General features: G+C 34.8%; 1 protein-coding gene across 5 annotated transcripts in view; it reads left to right on the forward strand.

The window, feature by feature from the left end:
- LOC150109322 (guanine nucleotide-binding protein G(I)/G(S)/G(T) subunit beta-1) overlaps positions 1 to 25,544 on the forward strand; it is a 248,073-nt gene that overhangs the window by 31,204 nt on the left and 191,325 nt on the right. For 2 of the 5 annotated variants that reach the window (XM_090412529.1, XM_090412501.1), the window contains exon 2: positions 17,035 to 17,117. In XM_090412529.1, coding sequence (XP_090268655.1) covers positions 17,061 to 17,117 — 57 coding nt within the window. In that variant the 5' untranslated portion in view covers positions 17,035 to 17,060. Of the gene's footprint in view, positions 1 to 16,326; positions 16,516 to 16,537; positions 16,672 to 16,885; positions 16,928 to 17,034; positions 17,118 to 25,544 lie in introns of those variants that run through there. The other 3 variants (XM_090412506.1, XM_090412514.1, XM_090412522.1) reach the window with 3 other exon arrangements.

The following is a 25,544-nucleotide window of genomic DNA, read 5'->3' on the forward strand; positions in this document are numbered from 1 at the left end:
GTCACAAATGTAGGATATGGTGATGGTATTTCTGAAGTCCTTCTGAAGAGATGGCTGGGGAATGGGGGAGGAACTGATTATTTTTTTAATTCCATAATCGCTATAGCCATTGGAAAGGAAGGTGTTGTGCATGTGGTTGAGTTTGGTTGAAAAGGAGGTTCTACTGGAACAAAGCTTGTGGGCTGTGTTAGTTAGAGTTTTAATAATGCCATATTGTTGAGATGGGTGGTGTTGGGAGAGTTTGTGAAGTATCTGCCTGTGTGAGTATGTTTTCTACAGGAAGGGTAAACTATTGTTATTTTTCTTTTCCATCATAAACTGGATTCTTGAATGTTGGCTATTGAGGTGACTGAGCAATCGCATCCTCTGATGAAATGATCATATCTATACTGCCTAAAATAGCTGTCTTACCAGAACTCAAGAAATTCATTTTCCTTATTTTAAAATACCATTCCAGTCTATGTTGTCTATAATTAAAATCACCTTTCTCTTGGTCACTAACCCAAGTTTGCTTATATAATTTCTTTGTCACTCCCTCCACATTCCCTGGCCTATGGCAACATTGAACTAAATATCTCTTCCTGTCAACCTCTGTCTCACACCACACTGCTCAAATCCATTGTCTCTGTTTCCATCTTGCATGTCTATTGTATGTGGATGTAATTCCCTTGTTATTATCATCAGGTCCATTCCATTCCTATACTGATCATTCCCATACATGCATTCACTGCTACTCCTAACACCCACTGTTTCTATACTGTGTGTGTGTGTGTTTCCCTGTACATCTCGACTCTCCCTTCCCCCATTTCCCTGTTTCTCTTACATTCCCATTCTCTCTTCATCTCTCACACTATTATTTCTACCAAGAGTCTCATCTGTTCCACTCTCCTGATCTTCACTTCGTCTCTTACTTCTTCCAATCTTGTGTTCACATCACTCACTGCACTTCCTTCTGGAGACAGTTTCTCCATTCACCAGTGCCATTCAAAAGCAATCTGTCACTTTTTCATCCTTCCTTCAAATACATGTTATGCATTTACAAACAGCATCCCTTTCTCCTTACACACCTCTGTTAGCTTACCATTCATTATTCTCACACTGTCTCTCTCAACTCATCTTTGGCATACATCCACACAAGATACTGTCAACTATCCATCCTTACATTCTCCTTCTTTCCAACCAAATTTTTGTTTCCACAACTACCACTAACTCTCTTGCTCATTTCCAGATCTCTTCTCCTGCTCATGTGCAAATTTGTTCCTATAACTACTACTAACTCTCTTGCTCATTCTCCCTCCCTCCTGGGAAGCAGACATGGAACTAATCCATGTGAACAACTAGAAGCCTTTTACAAAAAATTAATAACCTTCATCAAGGAATCAAATTCACTATAGAACTTGAAAAAAATGGAAGTAAAACTTTCTTTTCTTGAGGATGTTTGTTGTCAACAGTTTTTTTTTTTTTTTTTTTTTTTTTTTGCAAACCTTTCTTCTCTAGCCAGTATAATCACCACACTTCTGATCACCATTCCTTATAGAAATATGGCATTATTAAATGCGTTCTTTCAAGTGCTCATATAATCTGTTTCTCATTCAAGCTTCTAAAAGAAATAGCCATTCTCAAGGTCAGAACCCCGAAACAATTATCAACCATTTTTTTCTCCATCCTTTATTAGAAGAGATGACTTGCACAGAATCACCATCCCATACATTAGAGGTATCTCAGAACACATTTCTCAGATCTTAAAGAAGTTTAATATTTTCACTACTTTCAAGCTTATTCATTTAGCTCTTATAGAAATATGGCATTATTAAATGCGTTCTTTCAAGTGCTCATATAATCTGTTTCTCATTCAAGCTTCTAAAAGAAATAGCCATTCTCAAGGTCAGAACCCTGAAACAATTATCAACCATTTTTTTCTCCATCCTTTATTAGAAGAGATGACTTGCACAGAATCACCATCCCATACATTAGAGGTATCTCAGAACACATTTCTCAGATCTTAAAGAAGTTTAATATTTTCACTACTTTCAAGCTTATTCATTTAGCTCTATGATACCATCTCCAAAAGATAAGATTTCACCTCTATTGCTAACTAGAATGTGCTCAGTCCCCTGTACTTGCTAGTTATTTTACTTTGGACAAACAGTCTCATTCTGTATGCATTTCTGAACAGATATATATCTCGTTGTCAGTTGTATATTTAACCCCAAGAAACACAACAAATCAGTTCTAACAGAACAGAACATGGGATTACTAATACTAACTACAGGATATTTTGGAATAACACCAAATTACTACACAGATAAAGATATTCACATAAATGTGAGATCTCTTTGAAGAAAGTTCTAAAGTCCTTCCACTTCACTTAAATTTCAACCTTAATGATGGACTTTCCATGCCAAAAATCTAGGAAATTATTATCTTGAACTGTACAGTTTAATATTATGAGTTTTTTTTTTTTTTCTAATCACACATGCATGCATACATACACAGTTCAATTGATCCTAATACTATTGGTTTTTCTTGTATCTTAACTGCACACAGAGAGATTCTGTTTTCCATGTACCTTCATTGTTGTTTAATTTTCAATTTCCAACTGCAATATAATGAAGGCACATGGAGAACAGAATCTCTCTTTCTCCTCATACCTACAGATATTTCAATAATATTTGCAATGTTATTAGGCTTAATTAAATAAATGTTTCATAATTAAATAATTTTCAATTTTGTCTACATGTGAACTTAGTATTATAATCTTTTGTCATTTAGGATAGGATTATGCTATTATTCCATCTTTCAAATCATACTAAAGATGCTGACTTTGATTGCCTGGTGAAACTGTTTGCTTGTTATGTTTGGTCTCCAGAATAGGATCTCTGCCTTTGATTCCCCCCCCCTCCCTCACAGGTGCATTGTAGGTGCCCTTCTTGACACTTCACACACTGTAATTAACTAGGATGCCAGACTTCCTTTATTTGATAATACAACAGTTGCTATATAGAATAGTACATAACCAGTCCTGGTAATAACACATAAGGAGAATAAAATCTCACAAAAAATAAGTGATAAACCCTTTAAAATGCATCTGAAAAATAAATAAATAAATAATAATAAATAAAAATAACAAAAATATATCCGAAAACATCAACCATCAAAAATCTTTCCTTCCATGCTTTTTAGCATCAGTCTTCTCTTTCAGCTTATGTTAGCTGGTCAAGGTGCATTGCGTCTTGACCAGTAACAATTGACTGCATGCCTCCTCTAATCTTTCACCTGAAACTTATCAACAAAATCTTTAGTGGCTTGGATGCCAAGTTTCCTAGTCCAGATGTTTTTTATTACATACACACACATATATGGAGCTTCCAAATTCCCAACCTTTTTTTTTAATCTTTGGGAACAGGAAATTGCAGTAATAATCAGAGAAGATTATTAAAATCTTGCATTTCTCAGTAAATATTTCTTCTATCCCTAGTAATTGAGGATTTTAAAATTATGAATTTTTTGGTAAACAAAATCTTATATATGTATCTGACTCTCACACACACAAAAGGTTGCAAGATCTTTAGCATATCAGTGCTGTGTGAGTAAAAAGAAATCTGACACTATTCTGGAACAGAGATGAAGACTGTGGTTGTCTGCGAAGACAGAGTGAATTAGCTGTTCTGAAGAACAGAAGCAGATGACCCACTTCTTGAATAGCATCTGTCAGTCTTGGAGAGGATTTGGAATTTTACAGTATTAGAGGTGTTACAGATGAGAAAGTAGTGTCTGAGTGGAAAAGTTCACCTGATTTTTTGGTAAACTGTAGAAGCTGTGACCAAGATGGGTTTGTCCAGGTAAGGTCGGAGGTATGTCAGCCCAGAAAAAGAGATCTGATCATGTTTGTAGACCAGGTTTTATCAGAATAAGCCATAAGGGGAAGGAGTATGAGATTTTTCTTATGAGAAAGGCAGAACTATGTTTTGATAGTTCTGCCTTTGAAGTTTTTTAAGTTATCTTCTGTCTTCCTTTTTTTTTTCACATGCTGTGGAGGTGACAACACCCCTACAAGGACTTGCTAAATATAATTTGTAGGGACAAATACATGAACAAATTAGCACCACCTCATGTGAAGCTGTAAAAATAACTAGTTAATACACTGGGTGATATTTTTAATCCAGAACTGTGGGCAATCCTCAACATCTCTGTTGCTTCAGCAGATAAGGAATTCAAAAAAGGCAAAAGCTGGAACCAGTAGAAATTTTGAATTTATTATTAGGTTTAATGGAATGAATACAGCACAGAGGAACAATAAACTTGATCATACACTTCCAGATCCAAAGAAGTGTAAAAATAAATAAATAAAATTTTTAAATATATATATATATATATATATATATATATATATAAATAAATTTTTTTTAAATATATATATATATATATAAATTTTTTTTATGTAACTCCCAACCATGAAAGGTTTTTTTAACCTATAGTACATTCCTACTTTTTTATTTTATTTTTTACATAGTTCAGAAACCCTGTTCTAGAGACCAAACATTGGGCTTTTTCAAGCCACTTCCACCCTTCAATAAACAGGATAGTGGTCTCACACTGGGGAATGAACTTCAACTCCCACCTATTCAAACCTAAATACTAGAAATTTTAAATTCTAGTATTTAGGCTGTTTGTGATTCTCCAACCTGCAACCTATTGGTTATGTTAACCACTCAGCCAACCTGTCTGGCAATTAAAAAACCATATTCTAAAAAGTTCAGACATAATGATTAGTTTCGATATTGCTTCACTATTTAGTAATGTACCATTAACTGAGGCTCTTGATTTAATAATATCCCATTTCCTCCTAGATATATTCAGATTTACAGTACATGCTGGTTATTGCAAACAACTAGATGAGATAGTTGTGTTTTCCCTCCCTTGGCAAATTTCTGCATATAATACATAGAGAACCAAGCAACACAGCTATGCTCAAATTCAGTGGTTTGGCATAGTTATGTAGATGATTTGTTTGCTATTTTTCGCCATGGTCCAGGCATACTAGATACATTTTTAGTGTATTTAAATAACCAACATTCTAAAATACACTTCCCAATGGACAAGGAATCAAAGAACTGTCTACCCTTTCTAGACACACGAGTTGCATCTCTTCTGAATGGTTCATTTATCTTTTTCTATTTATAGAAAGCTGTACATACTGGAAGATATTTGCGCAAACAATTATTCTATCATCTAGCCCAGTAGTATGGTATACTAAAACACTCACTCAGAGCCAGAACTGTCTGTTCCATTGATACTGCTCACTGAACTCATCTACTTTTGGCACAGTTTTTAAACCAGTGGCTATGATTCCCCAAAAAACAGTGTACAAAGTCCCATGCATGCAAAAAAAAAAAAAGAAAACAACAGAAAAATACTAAATCCCCCTCAAATTCTCTTCTTTCTCTAAAGCACAAGACTAAAACTATTACTTAAAAATTGTTCATGCTACTTGTAGAAGATCTTGGGATTTTTGAGTGCTGCAAGATTTGTCTAGTAAGCAGTAAAAGAAATGGAATGTTATCATCAACAAAACTGTAGAGAGAATTATGATCATTCAGATAATTTCATTTATGCATTATGACATTATGAAAATTATGGAACAACTACCACGTTAGAGTAAAACTTTAATATAAACTATATTAAGTCCACCACCTGACCTTTGGTGTAAAACCAGAGGGTTTACACCAGAGGTCAGGTGGTGGATGTCGGTAGATGGCGTTGGTGTAGTTGTGGTCAGTTGCTGGATTGAGTGGCGGAGACAGAGTTGCAGAGCAGGTGCCCTCCCTCGATGAGTCTTTGGATCCTTGGAGGTGTCTAATAATAATAATAATAATTTTTGTTCTAGGTGTTTATCAGAACTTTTCACCCCTCTCGTATTAAAGTAAATTTCAAAGCTTATACACGTAACAAAAATTATAACTTATTCAAAAACTCCAATATATTTCATCCAGTTACGTGGACATCATTAGGAAGATAGACCAGTAAATGATGAATCAAAATTGTTATGTTCCATCGAGTCATTTTCGACTCCTGGTGATTCTATGAACATACACTCTCCATTCAGATCTGTTTCTGGCCATATCTTTCAGAATTTCCAGGTGCATTCCGGTTGCTTCTTTAACTCCATCCACCCATCTAATTCTTGGTCTTCCTCTTCTCCTACTTCCATCAACTTTCACATAATCTTCTCCAGACTGTCATTTGCTCGCATAATATGTCCAAAGTATGAAAGTTTTGCTTGATGATCATAGCCTCGAGGGAGCAATCTGGCTTTATTCTGTCACTGATTTATTGGTTTGCTTTGCAGTCCATGCTATTCTTAATAAGCATCTCCAAACCCATAATTCAAATGCATCTATCTTCCTTCTTTCACTTATTCTCAGGGTCCAACTTTCACATCTATGCAGTACCACAGGGAATACCATTGCTTTCATGATTCTGATTTTTGTTGCGAGGCTTATCTTTAAAGATCTTGCTTGAATTTGTCATTGCTTTCTTTCCAAGTAATAATCTTCTAACTTCTTCAGTACATTACCCATCTTTATCAATTTGGGATCCTAGGAGCACAAAATTATTTACTACTTCCATTTTCTCCTCATCTACTTCAAAATCATTAAATTCACATGTTGCCATAACTTTTGTCTTTTTGAGGTTAAGTTTAAGGCCATATTTAGCACTTTCTTCTTTAACTTTCATAATAAGTTCCTCTAAATCTTCTTTGCATTCTGCTAGCAAGGTGGTATGGTATCATCTGCATATCTCAAATTATTAATATTTCTTCCATGAATTTTAATTCCAACTGAAGACTCCTCCAGCCCTGCCATTCTTAAAATGTATTCGCTGTACAAGTTAAACAGGTATGGAGATAAAATACATCCTTGTCGCACCCCTTTACCTATTGTGAAATATTCAGTTTCTCCAAGATCTGTTCAGACAGTAGTTTCTTGTTCATAATAAATATTCCTCAGAACGATAATGAAATGCTCTGGTACTACCATTGTTCTTAGCATACTCCACAGTTTCACATGATCTATAGAGTGAAAAGCCTTACTATAGTCAAGGAAACAAAGGTAGACTTTCTTTTGATATTCCTGTGATCTTTCTATTATCCATCTTACATTGGCGATCTGATCTCTTGTTCCTCTGCCTTTTTGAAATCCTGCCTGTTCATCTGGCATTTCTCTCTTCATGAATGGTTTGTCTTTTCTGAATGATCTTAAGTGAATCAAAATAATGAGTCATAAATCATGCATATATTAGCTTTTGTCTCAATCACTGCTGAATATGATATTACACTATTAGAGTTCAAAGGAACAATTGTATCATAAATTCAGAAAAAATATAATAAAATAAATAAAATAATAATTATTATTAAAAAAATCATATGAATAGTTAATAGTGATCACTTCCCAAAACTTGGATATTGGCATACAGTCTGGTCAGTTCACGTTTGGCAGATTTCTTAGTGTTTCACATGTTTCAAGGAAAAGATGACTGAATTTGAACGCTGGAGTGAAGAAGTTTTGTCTGGTTCTAAAGAACTCTGTGCCTAGTGTCAATAGCACGAGAAGCAAGGCCAGATGTGTCAGATTCCACAAATGTAATATAGTCTTAATGTTCTTCAATTCTAATCAAAGCAGAACGGCCAGTCTGTCCAAAAGAGGAAAGATGACATGAGCAGGGTACTTGATAGATACTCAGTAAGGAAAAAAGTGGTGATGTATCCTTTGTTGATGGTAGGAAGGAAAACAGTTTCTGAGCTGGTTTGAAGGATATAGATTGAATTTACAAAGAATCCGTGCTATTTTTTCCAAGGTTCCTTTAAGGTGGAGTATTCTACAATTTGATTCACATCAGATTGTAGTTGGTAGAAAGATGATAATTATCAATAATTTTTTGAATGGTAGTTTTGTTGTATCCATTACATATCAGATTGCTTTTAATTTTATTCAGCTCATCTAACAAAAGAGGATCAGAAGTGCAAATCATATGAGCTCTGTGTACAAGACTCGATAATACCCATTTTTGTGTGATGAATGATGGTAGGAGGATGACCAAATGTATCTGCCAGTGAAGGTTGACAGTAAGCTGAAAATTTAACGTAACCTGTGGGATTACGAATTATTACAGTATTCAAAAATGGGAAGTTGGTTATTGGATTCACGTTCAATAGTGAACGTTTCTCTATGAACTGAAGCAACCCTAACTCAGTTTGGGAGCAGATTGCAGATATATCAACAAAACTACAAGGCTGAGGGAGTATAGTGTCAAAGAGTTCTTTTTTTTTTCTTTTTCTAGATATTTCATACAATAATCAGCTGGTGAGATTGCTGACCATTGCTGTTCCTTGTATTTCTTTGAACAACTTATTATGCCATGTAAAATAGCCAGCATTGATGGTAAATTTAACTAGGTTGACAATATCTTCTGGGAAATCAGATTGTAAAAATTGAAGAGTGTCTTGTAATGGTATGCTGGTGAATAGGGAGACTACATCAAAAGACTATAATCTCGTTATTAGACAAATGCAGATCTTTTATTTTCTCTTTGAAGTGAAGGCTGTTTTTGATATAAGAACTGGTATGGCCAGTACATAGCACATTGTCTAATAATATATTTTATTTATTGATTGGGCTTTTTTTGTTAGTTCCCTGATGTGATGATACTGTAGGTTGATCTATCTCTTAATACTAATATTGTCATCACAAAGGCTGATAAAGGTAATGCCACTGTTTTCATGAACACTACCCAGTATAATTGTAAAATTAATATCTTATTAAGAGATAATAAATTCCTTGTACTCCTGTGTCAAGTTCATTATTGAACATGAATCCAAATAACCAACTGGCTACTGTAATTCCACAGGTCATGTTGAATTTTCAGTTTATCTGGAGCAACCTTTACTGGTAAATACATTCACTCATCCTCCCACCATCATTCATCACAAAAAATGGGTATTATCAAGAGTCTTGTACACAGAGCTCATGCGATCTGTTCTTCTGATCCCCTTTTGTTAGATGAACTGAATAAAATTAAAAGCAATCTGATATATAATGGATGCAACAAACTACCTTTCAAAAAATTATTGATAATTATCATCCCTCTACCAGATTACGATCCGATGTGAAAAGAATTTCAATACCCTACCTTTGGGACCTCGGAACAAATAACAAGGAATCATCATAAATTCACTCTACAAACTGAATTGAATGTAGATTGAATTCAATACCATCAACAAATGATACATTACCACCTCTTTCTTTACTAGGTGTCCATCAAGTACTCTGCCTTGATTAGAATTGAAGAAAAGTAAGACTATATTATATTTTTGGAATCTGACCAGAATCAGAATTCTAAATAACTTAATTCTAAAAAAAATTAATAGTTTTATCATTACTCATGCAGACAAGGACAAAGCAGTAGTCATACAAGATAAGAAAAAATATTTTAGAAAGATTTCCTTAATACTTTGTGACTTTTCTACTTATTGTCCACTCTCATCTGATCTAACTAACTTTTAGCCAAGTTAATGAAGTTAATAAATTGATTGATATTTCCAGTTGTGATGAAGAATTCAAGAAAAAAATTTTTCATGCTTATCCACCTAGATTATATGGCCTTCCCAAGATTCATAAATCAGGTGTTCTATTGAGATCAGTGGTAGATTGTATTGGCTGTCCAATGTATAAAGTTTCCAAATACTTATCTACTTTATTAACTTCATTTACTGAAAATCTACTTTTCACATCAAGAACTCGCTAGATTTTAAAACAAAAGTTTGTAATCTACATTTAAATCCTTTAGATATTTTATTTAGTCTTGATATAGTATCTCTCTCTCTCTCTCGTCCGCACGGTTAGCCTAGTGGCTATGCGCTTCGCAACCATATGCCTGGGGAAAGGAGTGTCCTAGGTTCGATTCCCGTCAGTGACGTGAGGAGCTGAAGGATCATCTTCCTCAGCCATAGCCAAGTTAGCCAGTCTTGGGCGTGGACAGCAGAGTTTTTTCCCCAGTTTATTCTGGGGTTTTTCATCCCGCAAAGCAGGCAAACTGGCCTTGAGAACTCAACACTACAGGCCATAGGATACACCGGGGCATAAGGCTGACCACTTTATCCTGTAAACGGAGTGAGGTCTGATGATCAGTGGACCCTCGACACCACAAGGTAATAGAGGGTATAAGGAAGATGAGATATAGTATCTCTTTTTACAAACATTCCTTTGGCGGATACTATTAATTTACATAAACAAGATTTTCCTCCTGATATCATCAAACTGTTGGACTTTAATCCACTCTAGTTATTTCAGTGTACAAGATAAATTATACCAACACGTTGAAGGAACAGCAGTGGAATAGTATTATCTCTGCTACCCTTGCAAATTATTACATGGAGAATTTTGAATATCATCTCCTTAAAAATGTATCTCCTAAACACTGTATGGCACAGATATGTAGATGATATATTTGCAATGGAGAGGCTCGTCAGATTTAAAACTATTTATTTCAAAAATAAATATTATTCATCTGAGAATTCAATGTACTTTAGAAGAAGAAAAAAACAATCGACTAGCTTTTTATATATTTTAATTCTTCGTCAACCAGATGGTAGTTTACAATTTTCTGTTTTTAAAACAGAAACTCATAATGATCATGATATCCATGCTAATTCTCATCATCATCCTAGTGAAAAGATTGGAACTATTAAAACCCTGTTACATCGTACTCATAGCATTTGTTCCACTTGAAGACCTTTTACAACAAGGATTGAATTATAACAAATCTTCTTTTATGAAAAATGGATTTAATGAATCGTTTATTAAGAAGGCCTTTAACAGCTTTAGACGACCAGTCTTGAGACCTCCTGAAAATATTACTTATATTAAAGGAATTTCTGAACATAGAGATAAAGTTCTAAAACTTCTTAATATTGTAGTGTTTTTTCATCCCATCAAGAAGATTTCTACCTTCCTTTCTTCACCTAAAAATGATCTTTAGTGTCTATCAATCCCATACTCTTGTGGTTTGTTCTTACTTTGGACAGTCTGGATGATCTGAAGCTATCCATCAAGAGGAACATAAATCTTACATCCTTTGCCATGAACCGGAACAGTCTAGTTAGTTGGAAGAGGTTTTTTTGGGAAGAAAGAAGAGTGCGCTTATAAAGAGAGTTTATGAATCTTTTCCACACCGCCTAAACTTAAATAGATCTGATGCCTTCGGTTATCCCCTTTATGGGAAATATTATTACATCATTTTTATACAAATTATTCCTGATTATTATATGATTATATATATATAGTATTGTGTGTGTGTGTATATATATATATATACAGGGTGTTCGGGATAAATTTGACAGTTTCGTAAGGAAAAAGAAAATCTTCTTTGTATCTATTAAATTTAATGAATTGACAAAAAAACATTACAGGCAGAGTTAATTACAATACTATCAACAAGATTTACTCAAAATAACCACCATTAGCATCGATCACAGCTTCAATTCTGCTTCGGAACCTCGAACAAGCTGATGCTACAGTCTCCCTGGGAAGGGCCGCAAAAACTGTTTTAATTTTATCCATTAACTGGGCTTTTGTATTACTGGAAGTGCGATTGGTGTCTTTTTCAACTGCGCCCCATACAAAATAATCCATGGGGTTAAGGTCTGGGGAGTTTGGAGGCCAAACATTTGGACTGGTGAAGTCGTAGAAATTTTCAGACAACCATTTTTGACTTTTCCCAGAGGTGTGGCAAGGGGCCGAATCCTGCTGCCATACATACGGCCTACCATTGGCTACCCTTGTTATCCAGGGCTTGACTACAGTTAGCAACTCCACGAACAAAGCCCGAATTCCAATGCCAGGGTTCTTCAACACCTGTTCCTGCAGATTTGCGAGGAATTCTGCTGTACGAACGCAATCAGATCGTCTGCTAGGGATCTTTCTTCTTGCTACATCCTCGTAGTCACCATTGCAAGTCTCTAGTTCATGCCTGATTGTTTTTACTGTATTCAGGGAGCATTGGGTAGCAGTCGTAATATCCTTATTTTGATGGCGGGCACGAATCATCATGATACAAGTTATTCTCTTCCATGATTCAGGTGGGTTCCAGCTATCCATCCTTTCTGACATCTTGTATATGAATGAAGAAAGGTCCAAACTTTTAAATGAAGAGAAGTGTGTGTTAATACATGTAACTTACGGAAAAATATAATTAATTATAAATATGTCAAATTTATCCCGAACACCCTGTATATATATACATATATATATATATATATATATATTTTTTTTTTTTTTTTAATTGGGAATTTTACTGACCATTTGTCATATTAATGCTATAATGGTGCTTTTTTGAAAATGATTCTTTAATTGTAATTTTATATTGTCTTCTATTTTCAATGTGCTGAAGATTCCTGTAATACATAGGTGAAAATTTTACATCTAATCAATTTATTCACATAAGTAGCTAGCCTGGTTGGCTGAGTGGTTAGCATACCTGCTCTCTAGCCATAAGGCTGTGGGTGATAAGGAATATCCTGTCATGGGCAAGGGTGTTTGTGATTGTCTGTGAAAATACTAGTAGCGGTAGATGGCGTTAGTGCAGTTGTGGATTGAGTGGTGGATACAAAGTTGTAGAGGAGTAGGTGCTCCCCCCCCCACGAGTCTTTGGACTCCCTGGAGGTGTAACGTAATGATAAGTTTTGGTTTTCGTGTTTAATTTTTCTAAATTAACAATATGACAGGGACTGTGTAAGAATTGGGGTAAACAAATTGGAGGTGCTCAGCGTATTTAAAAATATCAATGTGAATACAGCAGTGGGACTGGATTGCATGTCAGCCTGTGTGTGTGTGTGCTGTGAAAATGTGTAAGAGAACTGGCACTGCCTCCGATGGAATTGTTTAAGCTACGTCTCTGTTAAGGTTTCAAGGAAGTGGAAAGAGAGTAAGATAGTTTTGGTACATAAAGGATTCCAAGACAGAAGTAGCAAATTACAGACCAATTAGTGTTTCAAGAGCAGTAGTTAAATTATTGGAAAAGTTGGGTTGAAGGTAAACATTTAATGCTGCTGCTTTTAATTTGGTAGCACATATTTGCAAAAGGTAGGCCCTGCCTAAGTAATCTATTCACATTATAATAAAGTGATAGTGGAATTGGATAAAGGAAGTGGCTACATCATACTGTTGGACTTTGCAAATGCATTTAACAGACTGCTGAATGAAAAATTATTACATAAGTTGGAGTGAATGAGAACGAATATGAAACCTAGTGGCATGAATGGGGTGGCTGATAGACAAACCAGAGAGTAGTATGTGGTACTGCAGAATCACGGTGAATGTGAGTGACTAACGGAGTGCCTCAGGGCTCTGTATTAGGGATCACTACTCTTTAATTTGTATATTAATGATATTTAAGAGGAATATTCAGTCGTTTGCTGATGAGGATATCAACATTGTGATTTAAATACGTAGGCTGTTCAATAAGTAATAAGACTATATTTATACATAAAACAGATTACCTTTAATCATCATCATTTACATGGTCTTTTTCAAAGTAACTACTGTGAGACGCGATGCATTTGTCCCAACGTTGCGTCCACTTCTTAAACACATGTGAGAGTCCGTTTTTTGAGAGTTCTTTCAAAACCGCCTCTGCAGCTTTTACACATGCTTTGTTGCTTACTACATAAAACAGATTACCTTTAATCATCATCATTTACATGGTCTTTTTCAAAGTAACTACTGTGAGACGCGATGCATTTGTCCCAACGTTGCGTCCACTTCTTAAACACATGTGAGAGTCCGTTTTTTGAGAGTTCTTTCAAAACCGCCTCTGCAGCTTTTACACATGCTTTGTTGCTTTCGAAATGGCGGCCTCTTAGTGGTTTCTTGAGGTGAGGAAACAGCCAGAAATCGTACGGTGCGAGATCAGGACTGTATGGAGGGTGTGGTAGGATATCTGTGTTGTTCTTCTGCAAAACGTCCACTACACAACCAGCAATATGTGGCCTTGCATTATCGTGGTGCAATAAGAAGCCATTCTTCAGCAGTGGAAGCTTCCTTTTGACGTGCTTCATGATAATCGCTGCTGTGTTGATCATTGTCTCTGTGATGGACGTTGAAAGTCTTCCCTCATGTTCAAGATCTTCTACATTTTGCCTTCCTTCCTTAAAAGTTTTATGCCAGCGAAAAACACTTGCCCTCGACATTGCTTCATCGTGGAAAGCTTCACGTATCATGTTAAAAGTGTCCGTTGCGGAATTTTGCAAATGCACACAAAATTTAATCGCATAACGCTGTTCCAAGTACGCTTCCATTTCGAAGACTGGTCGCACCTCGTAGGCGCGCCGATCAGCACTTGCGTTTAGTCACGTGACACTCTGGCACATCAGCCTGTATACGCCATCTATCAACCTCTTTTGTTAATACATACAGCAACATTTCTTTATTCCACAGAAATTAATATTGTGATGAGTGGTTTCGCCACAGTAAAATTATTCTTATTACTTATTGAACGACCCACATAAAATAGCAGTGTGGAGAAAGGACAATGGTTGTGAATTTAATATTGCAAAATAGGATAAAAAGGTTGTATACTTTATTATATTGATGGTATTGGATCACAGGAAATTGATGGGTTAGGGATTTGGTGGAGGAGGAGTTGAACTTCACAAGGCATATTGCAAAAGTTAACAAAATAGCTCAGAGGATTACATATAGAATTTAAATGGATGTTGAAGAACACATGACAAGTAAAGAGAGGTTATTATCCCTCTTTATAAGGCTATGACTTGGTTGCATCTTGGCAGCTGTGCACAGATTTTGTCATCTGAGTTTCTTGAGGATCAGGATGTGGTGGAGAGGATTCAGAGATGAGTGGCCAAGCTGGTGACAGGTCTTTGGAATGCTCCCTTTGAATAGATTGAAAATGTGGGAATTGCAGTGTCTAGTTGACAGGCAGAAGAGGTGGATATGATAGACAACTTCCAGGGATGATCCCTTGTTCTCTTCTTACTTCGCATTTTAATACATCACGAATTGGGAGAGAACAAGGAAGTTGTTCTCTGGAATAACCCCTGGAAGGTGTAGTTAGTAAGGGTGTGTGTGGACTCGATTTTTTGCTTCGAGAGCGGGTGAATGAATGGAATTTTTTTCAGAGGTGGTTGTGAGTGCTCTGACAGTGAATATATGATAGGTATTGTGTGAATGTCTACTGTGATGAGTCTTTGGACTCCGTGGAGATACCTCAGTAATAATAATCATGATAATGGTTTTGCACATCTGTTGTTCAAGTACCACATGGATAAGAATGGGAATTTTGAATGGAGTAGGGAATGAAAGGCTTCATGCTAATGAGAATAATTTCTGTAATTCTCTTGCTGCAAGTGTTAAGATCAGAGAAGTTGAAACAGTAGTCTGACCAGTAAATGAAGATTAGAAGACATGGAAGTCATTACACTTTGTATTGTTGTAGCACCAAAGGACATGAGGATAAGAATGGCTGAGTGAAGGATATTCTGTGGAAGTGGAAACTTGTACAAGATGAATTATCACTGAAAGAACTTTTCTTAGCCAGCCCTTCCAGATGTATTACATTTGGAAGAACTGGTTAAGAAAAGATCAAGGATGTTGGAAGAGCACAGATGATTTATCTGATATTCCAGTTCTTAGATTTGATCGTTTGCATTGCATTGTTTCACTTACGAAATTAAGGAAATAAATTCATTTACTTCATGCACCAATACCATAAGATTGATATATTAGTTATGGAATAACAGCTGTGTATAATCTTTCAATATACATAGTTTTCAGCCCAGTGTTATCTCGGAAATGAATTGCTCTATAAGGAAACTTGAGTGCTATGCGTCACTACTCTTATTAAGATGATGCTATTATTTTATCCAGCCTCTGGCAGCGCTGTGGATAGATTGATTTAAATATAATACAGCACAGTTATGCTTTTCCATAATTAAATCCCAAAAGGCGTGATTTAGCGAAGCCGAATCGTATTATTTAACCAAATTTTGGATAGGAATCGTGAGGGGTTTTGTTTGCTTTTACATATGTTTGCTGCTGTTATATGTAATAACGGCAAACAGGTTTCGGTTATGTAATTGGTGTGCCTTATATTTTGTTAAACCTTGAATAAAGGTTGCGAATTCTACGTGTTTGGTTGTTAAGAATGGCCCTTCTGCACTCTCATGGTGTTCAGTTAAAAGAACATCGGGTTGACTATAGCGATCGGTTTTCCATGCCAGGTAGTCGGAATCGTATTGATTGGGTCGTCCCATTAACACCGGTGTGGTATGGTGAGCTGGATTAACTGTGGATGTTGCCACATAACCAATTCTTGGTTACCATGATGGACTTTTGATAAATTTTTGTGTTCAGTAATATTTTCTGAGTGACTTTAAATTAGTTTCGGATACTCTAGGAAAATTTAACATAACGTAATCTATTTAATGCTGCAAAATCAAAGGTAAGGACGTTGCTCTGTTTTCCTCGTATAGCATGGTGACTGGGCGGGTTATGATTAAGTTCCGTATTTATAGTGATTCTATTTTGTAACCTTTTCCAGTTTTTCTGGCAATTTGGTACATCTTACTCACCAAATATCTTGGATACATATGAATAGGTAATATTAATATATCTAATAGAATTTAAATGTTTGTGTTACAGATCGCGATTGTTACTTTCATGTCACGTTTACACATTGACTGACGCAAACGAAACGAGTTTACAGATTCATATGTACAATGAGAACATCATTTTATTCTCTTTCGTATAGAGAGTACGAGTATAGAGTACTTTAAAATAAATGTTAATGCACTTCTCGACCACAGTAACCTATCTGTTGTTTTTTTCAATCTATAGTGGGCATGTAAAAATAGGTCATGTTTGACTTTCTTTTTATAATTATTAATTCGATACATAATACAACTGTGTTATCCACTCGTTATATGCACATGTTCGTCAACGATACTTCTTTTCTTAATAGGTTTAGTTTATTAATAAAGGTAAAGAATGAATGAACTAGATAGCCTACGACAAGAAGCGGAAACACTAAAGAATACAATCAGAGTAAGTATATTACTAAATTAATAGTATGCTTATACCAGAAATCTAAATCATAGTGTATAAAACTTTATTTATATCTCAGAATTCCTGCCCACACACTTGAATGTGTATATTATATAATTAACCAATGTTAAGATGCCTGGATTTTAACATTGGTTCCATAAATTGCGAGCTTGATGCATCAAATTTCAGTTACTGACATTTTGGACACCAAATAGGCTCCCTTCTTCACTCACTACTGAATTAATCAGTCTAGCAGTATGTAGTTTTTGCTTCTACAAAAGGTGAAAACTCATGAATGAGCATGTTGTATTACTGTAGTATATGATTTTCACCACAGCAGCAGAAACATCAATCATCCATTCTTTTAAACTAATGATAACCGAGTGCTTTTTGGTACATCTTACAAAAAAATCCTCATTGAATAAAAGTAAAAAATATTTTGATTATAGTATGATTAAAATTGGGTAATCACTATTGTTATACATTAAGACATGTTAAGTATGTTACATTTTTCAAGCTCTTCTTACAAAAAAAAATAATATAAGGCAAAGTATTCTAAATGCAATTAATTGCAAGATGTGAAACTTTTTAAGATGTATGTGTTCTTATCAAGTCTAAATGGATAATTGATGGAAAGAAGAATAGCAATGTTTCACATTTCTTTTCATTATGTGCAGTACTACTGAATGTTGATAATAATAATAAACAAGTATGTCATGTATTAAAAGATACCATGTGAGAAGGAAATATAAGTGAGATATTGAGAATACTCGTTCATAGGATTATGTTTATAATATGATTCTACTACAGATGCCACCTGGTCACTTCTCTAATTTTTCTTAGCACTCCAAGTATGGTTTCTAATCTTTGGTATGCTGTTTTATTTCTTACCCAGTTCTCAGAGCCACAAGTTAAAATTGATTTCAGTATGTCTTGTATCTCTCTTATTGCAAAAAGATTTATTCACCTGGCTCCCCACCATACTAGCTTTGCTTATTCCATTGTCAATTTCCATATTTAAACATTATGCCTAAATAACTGAAATATTTTATTTGTTCTATAGGTATCTTCATTTGATTATGCAGTTGAAGTTTTAAATTTTCCTTCTGTTTTCATAGTTTTGGTCTTTTTATTGCTAATTTTCATGATAAATTTTTAGCCGTTATTGTTAAAGAATTCTGGAGACATGCACTAGATTTGTTTAGGAGTGCATCTTTTGGATAAAGGTAATGAGCTGAGATTAACAGCTCCAATTTTGATATCAAGTTTAATGCCACTTTCTCTCATAATGTGATTCATGCAGATGAATGAATTGAGATAGAGTGCATCCTTGTCTTGCACATGATTTTACATCAAACTATCTTTTTGTACTTCCTTCAGTTCTAACTGCTGACACAACTTAAATGTGGAGTGTTGTGAAAAATCTGAACTTGACAACATTGTCCTGATCCCAGCTTATTCTCCAAATTCCATTTTTTTAAATTTTTTTTTTTTTTTTAATAGATGGGCACTATAGATGAGAGCTTTACTCCAGGCATCCAGAATTTGACCTTTTGAACATGCCATCTGAATTATATGGTGCAGCCACTATAAAACTCCTATAGTTCCATATTTGAACAATTTTGGTCAAACATTCTCTACTCCAGCTGCCTGTTTCAGGCTTTTGTTAGCTTTATTTACCTCATGTACTGATATTATTCCTGATTTTGTTCCACTTGATTATTTTCTGCTACTGTTTGTTATGCTTTTTCATTTAACAATTACTCTAGATAGCCAGGATATCTTTAATGTCAGTTTTTATGTCACTTTTATCTTTGATTCCTTTTACAATACTTTTTCCTCCATTTCTAAGTTTCAATAGCTTCCAAAACATTTTGTCACCTTACTGATAGAAAGCAAAGCTGTGTATTATTACATTTTTCTCTGTATTTCCTGTGGGCAGCTGGCTTGCTAGGAATTTTATGCTTTTTTGTTTTCTAGGATGGTCTCTTTACTCCTTGGGTCTGATTTTTCCATCCTTGTAGACAACTTCACCACATGCTTCCCTAGCTGAATGATCCATTGTTTTCTTCAGACTTTGCCACTCCAAGATTTTGTTCTTGTTTTCGAATTCTTTCATTTTTTTTTCTTTTTTTTGAATAGTATTTGTATACTTCAATCTACAGTTTACCTGGAAAAGTTGCTCATCTTTAATTATTTTTGAAACTTTCATATATATTTTTCTTTTCAATGTGAAATTCATTTTTATCCTGCTTAGAACTAAATGATGGTCACTCCACTTTCAAATCTCTTGTATTCTTGCATCCTGAACCAGTGTGAAGATATCACTATCAACAATAATATGGTGAATAAGACCTGATTATTTATGCATACCTTTATGTTGAAACATAACTGGCAATGACTAGTCTGTTTCCTGAACAGAATCCAACAGGTAATAACCATTATTATTATTATTACCTTTTAACCTAATTTCCTTAAACTATATGCCTGTGATTTATTTCCTTCCCTGCTATTTCTCTAACAAACTTTTCTATTTTCTTTGTGAGCTGCCTTCTGTTAATGACTGAAAAAATTCCTCCACTTCTTCCTTTGGTTCTCCTACTACTGCTTCCTTTCCTTGATTTGCTATTCTCCGAATATAACATTATTATTATATGGGCACGGCACCTCCATGAAATTCAGACTCGTCATGGGAGACCCAATCTATCATACCTCTCTTTGAACCCATCTGACTGGCAACCCATTCCACTCAGGCGAAAAATCTAGTCTTCACACCCCTGCTAACCACACCTTTATTCAACTTCCAGGAATGATCCCTTGTTCTATTCTATAAAATCCTTTAAGCAACTTAAATGTTTCTATCTCCTATCAACCAACTTCGGCAATCCACATGCTTCAATAGATCCTCATAGATTGAAGGCATGTGGACCACTTGCCTCTGAATCCTCTTCACCGCTCTCATCCCTAAAAAACCCAAGGGACCAGACTTGAGCACAGTAATCCAGATGCGGGTGTATCAAGGCATTGTAAAGAGGAATAACTTCCTTATCTCTACTTGTTAATGTGTTCGTCAATAGCCAAGTAATCTTATGGGCTACCTTAGCAATATGTCCTCTAAACTTTAACTCTGTCTACCACCACCCGTAAATCTCTAGCTTCATCTATTTCCTAGAGTAAAGTGCCATCAATGTGATACACAGCTTGTAATCTATTTATCCCAAAATGCAAACTTTAGATTTCTCAATATTATACTGACACCTATTAACTTTTGCCCATACTGACAGCTTATTTAAATCTTTCTCTACATCATCTTGATTAATTATTACTCTACCTAATTTTGTATCATCAGCAAATAACTGAATATTTCCTTTCGGGTTATTTCCTTTGTCATTTATGTACAAATTAAACAGCAGTGGTCCCAGCACTGAACCTTGTGGCACCACTAATCACCTGTTTTTGCCTCAATTCTGCCCCCTCCATATACCACTTTTTGATATCTCTCCAGCAGCTACTCTCTTATCCATTTAACCAGTGTCATATCCATCCCCATTTCTTCTAATTTGCATAACAGTGTTTCATGTGGTATTCTGTCAGATGCCTTTGCAAAATCATTGTGTAGCCATTTCCTTTATCCAATTCAGCTGTTACTCTATTATAAAAAGTTAGTAAATTACTAAGGCATGACTGACACTTTACAAAGCCATGTTACCCTTATACAGTATCATATTTTTATCTACCCATTCTTGAATTCTCTTTTTTATCAATTTTTCTAATACTTTTACTACCATGCCTGAGATACTGATTGGTCTATAGTTTGCTACTTCAGTGTTAGAATCTCCCTTATGCAAAGGAATAATTTTGCCCTTTTTCCACTCCCTTGGAACTCTACCAGGGCTGAGACTTAAATTAAACAGCTTAGTCAAAGGCATTGCCAGTTCTCTTGCACATTCTCACAAAATCCAAGCTGGTATCCTATCTAATCCCACAGCTGTATGTACATTGAGATTCTGCAATATCCTAAGGACCTCCAATTCATCCACCTCTGTTCCCACATTAGTGTCTGTGACATAGGTTAAAGCAGTAACCTCACCAGGAAGATATATGCTTGCAAAGTGGTCACTCAGTAACTGAACTATTTTATCTGCTTTCATCTCCTCATGACCATCATCACTCATTAAGGTTAATCTTCCATAGTCATTCTTCCTCTTACTTTTCACATAACGAAAGAACTCTTTGGGATTTCCTTTGGCCTGCTCGGTTAAATTCTTCTCATAATCTGATTTTGCCTTCCTTGCCATGCTGGTCACCTTTTTCTTTATATATCCTCTATAGCATTTTCTTCTTCTGCAGCTCATGCTTAATGATATTACCCATCCATCTAACTCCTACCTGATTAAACCCTCCTTACTCTGGGTTTACAATTTAATACTAGATAACCCTTAACTTTATGCCATGGTACAGATTTAAGCTTTTTCCTAAGCATATCATAATCACCTGCCTTGTAATTACAAATACTCCTTCTTGATAGAATATTCTTCGTTTTACTTCCAAGTCAAGATTGTAAAACTTGACTTGGGATATCTAAACAGCAGAGCGTGAAATGAATCCCACCAGTTATACAGAAATGTTTTGGGAAAATTTGGAGAAAAGAAAGACTAGTAATAATAATGGTAAGTACCTACTCAATTTCTGTTCAGACTAGTCATTACCAATGCCATGTTCCAACATAAAGATATGCACAAGCTCACATGAAGAGAAGACAAGAAATAAGAAAAACCTCATTGTCTGTTATTGTTTATAATGATATCTTCATGTTCAGGGCTCAGCAGATTATGCAAAATCTTACTTGTGCAAGAACCCCCACCTTTTTAATATACACACACTTTTTAATATGTCCCAATAAGGAATTCCATAAATTGATTAATGTTGTTGTATTGTTTGGGGAACATTGCCTTTGTTCAAGAACCATTCCAAGAAAGGAAAGTCAATATATAATAAGAATAGGATAAAATAAATCTGCTAACATTATATATAGGGAGTAGGCAAGGCTTTTTTTAGGCCTATCTAACTTTTGGAGCCTAAGGGGCAACCAGACTCTGCACTTAGCCACAGAGAATCAGCTAGCCCAAGATTATCACTAATTTATTACGAATAAAAAGAGCAGTGAAAACTTTTTTTAAATATAATTTATTATATTAATTTTTGTTAATAGGATGGGCCTTTACATTATGTATATACTTCACTGTTTTCTTAAAATTAAAATAAAATGTTGTTTAAAAAGTCGTTTTTTATAAAATAAAAAAATATATTTTCTACTTGCCACAGACGAGCATATTTGTCAAGCCCTCTTCATGCTGGTTTAGGATACAAAAGTATACATAGGACTATCACTGGAAGTGATCATCAGTTTTAAGTAGGTTAAAACTGACTACCACATTAAAAAGAACAACATGTAAGAAAGTTGAACAGCTTTTACAGGTAAACTGTAGACTCAACTATAAACATATTCAAGAAAAAAGTGAAGTCGTTTGGAAACAAACCTTGGAGTTTTGGTGACAAATTCTGAAGAAAACATTAATTCAGCTAGGGAGGCATGTGGTGAAGTTATCTACAAGAATAGAGGAAATAATACCATGGTGGACACAAGAAATTAAAGAAGCAGTCCTGAAAAAGAAGAAAACATGCCAAAAGTTCCAGCAAATAAGTCAGCAGATACCCTTAAAGAATACAAAGAAAAATCTAAAAGAGCTGAATATGTGTAAAAGTAGTTAACAGATGTCATGGGAAGACTTTGGTAAGAACATAGAAAAAAAATATCAGGAAGGAAGCAAATGGTATGGAGGTTCTCGAAGCTTAGAAATGGAGGAAAGAGTATTGTAAAAGAAATCAAAGATGATAAAAGTGACATGAAACTGAAGATAAGGATTTTCTAGGTGTCTGGATAAATTACTTTGAAAGGCTATTAGAACAGTAGTAGAAAATATTCGAGAGGAATGCAAATATTAGTGCGTGCGTGCGTGCGTGTGTGTGTGTGTGTGTATCAATACTTGAAGTAGAAAAATCTATCAAAAGCCTGAAATGTGAAAGTTGAAGTAGATATTTGACCAGAAATGTTCAAATAAAGAGGTATAAGTTTTTTGCAGTGGCTACACTGCATAATTCAAAGAACCTGGTCAGAAGGTAGAATTCCAGAGGATTATTGGTGTATAACTGTCATAGTTCCATTTATAAAATTGGAAATAAAGCTGAATATAAGAATTGCAGAGGAATTTCTCTACTAAGTATTCCAGTAAGATTTATACAAGCATATTTGAGAAGAGGCTGAGGGAAATTGTGGAAGAAACTGGAGAAGAGTAAGCAGGGTTCCCAAATAGAGGTTGTAGAGATCAAATTTTCACTTTGACAGATAGTTGAAAAATCTTGGGAATATAACATGGATCTATACTTAAGTTTTGTAGATCTGGAAAAGGTGCCCAGAGAAAAGCTTTTCACAATTCTACACTTAAATAGAACATAAAGAGCAATACATAGCCTATATTTAAGTTGTAAGCAGTTAAAATCAATGGAACTACAAGATGGTTTGATGTAAAATCAGGTGTAAAACAAGGGTGTACACTATCTCTACTCTTGTTCATATGGATTGCATTATGAAAGAAAGTGGCATTAAACCTGATATTAAAATTGGAGATATTACACTTAGCCCTTAGTTTTATGCAGATGATGCTATACTCCTACATCCAGTGCAAATCTCCAGTTGAATAAATTTATATGGAATAAGAGATATTAGCCAAAACACTAAACTGCAGTATACAAAATAGGGTCCAAACCTATTTTAAGTTTGGACCCTATTTTGTTCACTCAAAAATTAGAGTGAACAGAAGTTGGCATCACTAGCAGAATCATATTAAAAATGAAGATATTAGGAAGGAACTTAACATTACTAGCATTCAAGAATGTGCAAAGCTAATCTAAGGTATGTGGTCACTTAAGCAAAATGGGAGAGGAATGGTTAGCAAAACTGGCATTCACTTCCAAGATAACAGGGAAAAAAACTCAGAGGTAGACCAAGAGACCAAGATGTAGGTAGATTGATACAGTCAGAAATGCCCTAGAACAGTGGTGTTCAACCTTTTTTTACTACGCGAGCTACTTTTCTATAAAAAGTTATTCGGCAATCTACTCTCTTATATAGATCACATTTCCCCAACCTGATACTGATTATGTACAAATAAACAACTAAAAAAAAAATACACAACTAAAAACTTTATTTGTGTATTTAAAAATTTATTTATCACTTTTAATTATTTTAATTCAACAAAAAAAAACAAGTATATTGGAATAAAATATTTATTTCTCTATTTTGGAAAACCAAAGTTAGAAAAAACAACAGATTGATTACAAACTCATAAGTTACAGGAAATGCTGATTGATTAAAAAAAAAAAAAAAAAATTCCTCCACTTCTACCTTAGTAGAACCTTCTGTGGGACCATAGGCACAAATAAGTCTCATTATCCAATTCCCCATTCTGATATTTGCCCACATCACTCTACTTGAGACTGCCTGCCATTCAAGAAGATTAGCCTTGTATTTTGAATACTATGGCTACTCCTTCTTTTCCTTGATTGTCATTTCCTGAATATAACATTTTGTATTTATTGCTCAGAAAGATCTCACCAGTTTTTGCCTTTTTTGTTCCAGTCACCCCTATTATGTCGATCTGGCACTTATCTAATTCTTCAGCTAGCTCCATTTCTTTGCCATTCAGGCTTCTTATGTTGATAGTACTGATCTTTAACTCTAGTGATTTTGAGTTGGGGTGTGCTTTCAGATTTGTTCCCAATGTGAAATTTGGCATTGTCTAGATCTCGCAATATTTTCATAGTCAAGAAGTGGCCAATCGCAGACAATCATCCAAATGATCATTTGTAATTTGATTTCTTAATTGATTTTTGATGACGGTCATATTTGAAAAAGCGGATTCTGACAGGTATGTGTATGATCCAAAACATGACGGAATTTTTTGCACAATATCAGTTAATATTGGGAATTTTTCATGTGCATACTTCCAAATGACTTCATTGTTTATTGATTTTAAATGTAAACTATTCTGAATGTATTATATTCAAACAGCCCACTAATTTTATTTGAAATTTCTGTGATGTTCAAGTTTTCTTGAAATGGATTATTGATAAAAGATACAATCATTTCAGTTTTATTAAAATCTTTAAATCTTGAATTATTTCTTCCTCAACTAATTCTATTTCACGAATAAATTCTTTTAAATCATAGCAAAGCATTTCTTGATTTTGTCCAAAAAATTTTAATAAATATGGGAGATGTCTAAATTCATGGTCATTTATATTTTTCTCTAATAAAAGTAAGTATTGTTGGAAAGTTTTTATTGAACTTAACATGTCAATTAAATA

Source organism: Typopeltis vanoorti, chromosome 2 (assembly GCF_054136105.1).
Source record: "Typopeltis vanoorti isolate ZY-2024b chromosome 2, IOZ_Tvanoo_1.0, whole genome shotgun sequence".
Taxonomy (NCBI): domain Eukaryota; kingdom Metazoa; phylum Arthropoda; class Arachnida; order Uropygi; family Thelyphonidae; genus Typopeltis; species Typopeltis vanoorti.